At 42.4% G+C, this 5,000-nt stretch overlaps 2 protein-coding genes across 2 annotated transcripts in view; both read right to left on the minus strand.

Moving 5' to 3' along the window:
• creg1 (cellular repressor of E1A-stimulated genes 1) overlaps positions 1-1,596 on the minus strand; it is a 7,097-nt gene extending 5,501 nt beyond the window's left edge. The window contains exon 1 of the mRNA XM_080052770.1: positions 1,222-1,596. Coding sequence (XP_079908896.1) covers positions 1,222-1,518 — 297 coding nt within the window. The 5' untranslated portion in view covers positions 1,519-1,596. The remainder of the gene's footprint in view (positions 1-1,221) is intronic.
• A 962-nt stretch (positions 1,597-2,558) lies between these two features.
• The window catches only part of setdb2 (SET domain bifurcated histone lysine methyltransferase 2), an 11,374-nt gene continuing 8,932 nt past the window's right edge, over positions 2,559-5,000 (minus strand). The window contains exons 11-14 of the mRNA XM_080052924.1: positions 4,634-4,717; positions 4,145-4,216; positions 3,274-3,362; positions 2,559-2,766 (exon numbers count right to left, since the gene is read on the minus strand). Of these exons, the coding sequence (XP_079909050.1) occupies positions 2,625-2,766; positions 3,274-3,362; positions 4,145-4,216; positions 4,634-4,717 (387 nt within the window). The 3' untranslated portion in view covers positions 2,559-2,624. The remainder of the gene's footprint in view (positions 2,767-3,273; positions 3,363-4,144; positions 4,217-4,633; positions 4,718-5,000) is intronic.

A 5,000-nucleotide genomic window follows, 5' to 3' on the forward strand; every position in this document is an offset into this window, starting at 1 on the left:
CAGAAACGGATGCTGCACATGACATATCCAGCAAACAATCTATGAATAAAAATGAATAAATACTGAGATCAACAATGATAATAACAGGCATTTAACAGGAGTCCAATCGAGCCGAATACTCTTAGTACTTCAATACTTTACGAATCAGTTGTTTGTGCTTTTACGCATTGTAATAAGTTACTTGGAACTTGTAAAAGAGTAATTTTTCTAATAAGGCAAGTATGGTTCCCAGTAGCTGTTCACACCATTGCTTAGAGGCCAACTACACAAAAGCCCTTTCCCCATGTACTGTCTTATATCTGCAATGGTAGAAGTTCCTAATTGCATAAACTTCACCCACCTTGCCTTGTGTGAATGTCGATAGTTAGCCTGCTGCTATCGGTGTATGAATGTGTGTGTGAATGGAAACGTGGGAAAGGAAAACAGGTCTCCCTTGCAAAAGAGTCTCCGGTCTCAATGGGATTTACCTGTATAAATAAAGGTTAAAAAAAAAAAAAAAAGAATGCGTACTATAAGACGCATTTAAAATTTAAATGCTATATAAAATACTCCAGTAATATAAGTGTTTTACCTGCAAACCTGAACTGCTGGAAATATATTTAAGCCTGAATATGATATTCAAGCTATTATATATAAAGACTGTGTTTTTGTTGTTATTGCCTCTTTTTTTTTAATAATTTCTTTAATAATTTTCTCTATAAAAAATGGAAAATATAGTCCATCCACTTTAACACAGACCCAACCAAAATACTATTCTGCCTACTATTATTATTATTATTATTATTATTATTATTATTATTATTATTATTATTATTATTATTATTATTATTATTATTATTATTATTATTATCTGCAGTGGTAGCCGAGTCTAAAATCCCTTTATATCTGCAGTGGAAGAACTTCCTTTTAGCAGAGACAGTGAGTTATCTGTAACAGGGAAATGTGATCCCTGGAACACTTCCTCAAAAGTTACTGTTGTTGTTTACAGCAGCAGGGCCCACAGTTTGGTTTACAAACATATTCTAGTCTAACGTTTGGTTCCAGGTTCCTCGAAATAATTTAGTTTGGATTTATGATGATATAATTATTCTATAGCCTAATAAGAATAACATGTATAGAAACTAACTGCAGGCTCTGTGAATGTAAACAAACCCCCCTCCTCTGAAACTACACAGTGCACTTTCTGAACACTATTAAAATAGTCCAGTACAATGTATTTACCTTCAGATCCTGGACGGATATCTCCATGCGCGTGAGGTACATGTAAGGAACCCCGGAGCTCAATCCCTCGGGCCCGTCGCTCACTGAGAAAGCGTTCGAGAAAGGCTGCCCCACCACGGGCTTGTGTGTGGAGATGGTGGCCATGGAGGCCCAGTCACAGCGGTGCGCCACGAAGCGCGCCACCCGGGCTACCTGCTCATGAGGCGGGATACCGAACAGAGCGGAGGAGGGTGCTGGAGAGGAGAACCAGAGGAGGCAGAGGAGCAGCACACACGATGCCCGCAAGAGAGCGCCCATTGTCGGGTAAGTTTCTGGAGAAGGGTCGGTGAAATGATCTGGAGGTCTGGAGGGTCAGCTGACGACTATTTTATAAACACCGTGGAGATCCGGTGGAGTTTCAGAGTAAAAGCCCGAAACTGTTATGAAACATCCGCGTTGGGATTTCAAAACAAAAGCTTACAACCAGTTTTCATAATAAAAGGCGAATTTATACCCAAATCTATAGCTGAGTTAAATCCTTTCTTTGTAGGTCCGCGGTTATATCACGCTTTATGCCTGTGTCCAGAATGGCTTAGGCTCCTGATCTGTATTTCCCTATGTGAGGGGATTCTATTGAGGTCTAATTGGACACTATACCTCATCAATGTGCGTTTATAACAAGTATGAGACGAATGCAATTTACAGAAGCCCTATAAAACACTATTGTCTTTATCATATGTAAAAAGATGTGCCAGTTTATATATATACTTTTTCCTTAAAGGCATATCAATTAAACTTGAATTAAAATTACAGACAATAACCAACATGGTAAAAAAAAATGAAATTTATTATTAACCAAATAAAAGAGTGAAAATGTCATTATAATATTAACATTTGCGTCTGTTTTGATTTTGAATTTTGAAAGTCAATTTTATTCTGAAGGTGTCTGTGCAATATAAAAAAAGCGAAAAACAAAGCAACTAAAATAAACATATGCAAAACATTTTCATAAGCAACAGACAGACAGACAGACAGACACACACACACACACAGACCAACTTTTTAATAAAAAAAACACACAACTGGGGGCGCCCTTAGCTCAGTTGGTAGGGCGTCCCCCCCCCCTTAGCTCAGTTGGTAGGGCGTCCCCCCCAAGGGCCTCGGCCAGCAGCGGACCCGGGTCGATTCCAGCCCGCGGTCGTTCTCTGCATGTCACTCCCCTCTCTGCCCCATTTCAACTCTGTCTCTACAATATCAATAAAGCATAAAAATGCCCAAAAAATATCTTAAAAAAAAAAAAAAAACACACAACTTTCTTTTCCAGTTCATTTATTTTGAAAAATTTAAAAATCGTACAAAAAAAAAAGGTTCAAACCGTTTTGATCCAAAAATATATTTGTTTGTTGACAGAGTTGTTGCCGCGGTTACTGCTCTCCCACCTGACACTCCGTCTCCACCGTGAATCGCCCTCGGCAACCGTTGCTACGACACAGGCACGCCACCTCTTGCTTCGTGTTTGCGTCGCTGCTGTAATCCCACGTGAGCTCAGAACCGGCTTTGACAACACTGTACGAGAAACAATGTTATTAGTGTGTGTGTGTGAGTGTGTCTGTGTGTGTGTGTTTATGTGTGTGTGTGTGTGTGTGTGTGTGTGTGTGTGTGTGTGTGCGCGTGTGAGTGTGTCTGTCTGGGTGTGTGTGTGTCTCTGTGTGTGTGTCTCTGTGTGTGTGTGTGAGTGTGTCTGTCTGGGTGTGTGTGTGTGTGAGTGTGTCTGTCTGTGTGTGCGTGTGTCTCTGTGTGTGTGTGTCTCTGTGTGAGTGAGTGTGTGTGTGTGTGTGTGTGTGTGTGTGTGTGTGTGTGTGTGTGTGTGTGTGTGTGTGTGTGTGTGTGAGTGTGAGTGAGTGAGTGAGTGAGTGAGTGAGTGAGTGAGTGAGTGAGTGAGTGAGTGAGTGAGTGAGTGAGTGAGTGAGTGAGTGAGTGAGTGAGTGAGTGAGTGAGTGAGTGAGTGAGTGTGTGTGTCAGTGAGTGAGTGAGTGAGTGAGTGAGTGAGTGAGTGAGTGAGTGAGTTTTTACCCTCGTGTGAAGAACGCGATGACGGGAAACGCCGGGTCGTGAGAGTCGGTGAAAACGTTCTGGATGAAAAGATTCGGCTGACAGGAATGCTGTTCAGACAGACAGGCAGAGGGACAGACAGGCAGACAGACAGGCAGACAGACAGACAGGTAGAGAGACAGACAAGTAGAGAGACAGACAGGTAGAGAGACAGACAGGTAGAGAGACAGACAGGCAGAGGGACAGACAGGCAGACACGCAGACAGACAGGTAGACAGAGAGACAGACAGACAGACAGAGAGACAGGCAGACAGACACACAGACAGAGTTACTAAAATAACAAATGACATACACACCAGTTTACAGAGCCTAGGCAGCGCACACACAGTACAGACAGGTAGTGGATCATGAGGAGATATTCACTGATTTTGACTCCAAGCGTTCTCCAGAATCACTGACTCCACCTTTAATATAAATTTTTCTCACGTTAAGGTGTGTGTGTGAGAGAGAGGGAGAGGGAGAGACAAGGAAAGAGATAGGGAGAGAGAGAGAGAGGGGGAGAGAGAGAGAAAGAGGGAGAGAGACAGGGAGAGGGAAGGAGAGGGAGAGAGACAGAGAGATAGAGGGAGAGAGAAACAGAGAGAGAGGGGGAGAGAGAGAGAAAGAGGGAGAGAGACAGAGAGAGATAGAGAGAGAAAGAGGGAGAGGGAGAGGGAAGGAGAGAGAGAGAGACAGAAGGAAAGAGAGAGAGACAGAGAGAGAGACAGACAGAGAGAGATAGAGAGAGAATGAGGGAGAGAGACAGAAGGAAAGAGAGAGAGAATGAGGGAGAGAGAGAGAGAGACAGACAGAAGGAAAGAGAGAGAGAAAGAGAGAGATAAACTTTTCTCACGTTAATGAAGCGAGCGACGTTTCCCTCTTTACTGGCGTCCAGGAAGTTGATGTCGTCGACGGCGATCGTCCTCTGTATCCAAACAAACAAAACTTTATTTATAAAGAACTTTTCAGACACAAAGAAATAGGGTTTTTCACACTAAAGCATAGTCAAAACACTACTGGACTACGGGCATTTTCAAGTCATTTCTATTTGACCAAGTATATAAATAAATTGCTTCATTTGAGAGACGCAAGGTCCATTTAAAATTAATACTTCACACACAACCATAGTAAAATACTGAATAAAAACTCACACACACACACACACACACACACACACACACACAGACACACAGACACACACACACACACACACACACACACACACACACACACACACACACACACACACACACACACACACACACACACACACACACACACACAGGTTAAAAAAGGCCCTTATAGCGTGGCAGTTAATAACCATATTTTAGATATTTTTTACCTTTAAACTTTTCGTCTTCTTCTTGGTCTCTGTCTCGTCCTCTGCTGCATCCTGATTGGCTGGAGACTGGTCACCTGATCCCACCTGATTGGAGGGGAAAAAAATACTAAGTTTTATTTTGAATTTTTTTTGAAAGAGATGCACAATTACTAAACATTTTAATACAAAAAACAGAGTATGTGATTTGGAGCTCAAGCCCCAGACTCTGACCGTGTGTGTGTGTGTGTGTGTGTGTGAGTGAGTGTGTGAGTGAGTGAGTGAGTGAGTGAGCGAGTGAGTGAGTGAGTGAGTGAACAATGTTATTTGTGTGTGTGTGCGTTTGTGAGTGAGTGAGTGAGTGAGTGCGTGCGTTTGTGTGTGTGCGTGC

Source organism: Ammodytes marinus, assembly GCF_949987685.1.
Source record: "Ammodytes marinus genome assembly, chromosome: 24".
Classification (NCBI taxonomy): Eukaryota; Metazoa; Chordata; class Actinopteri; order Uranoscopiformes; family Ammodytidae; genus Ammodytes; species Ammodytes marinus.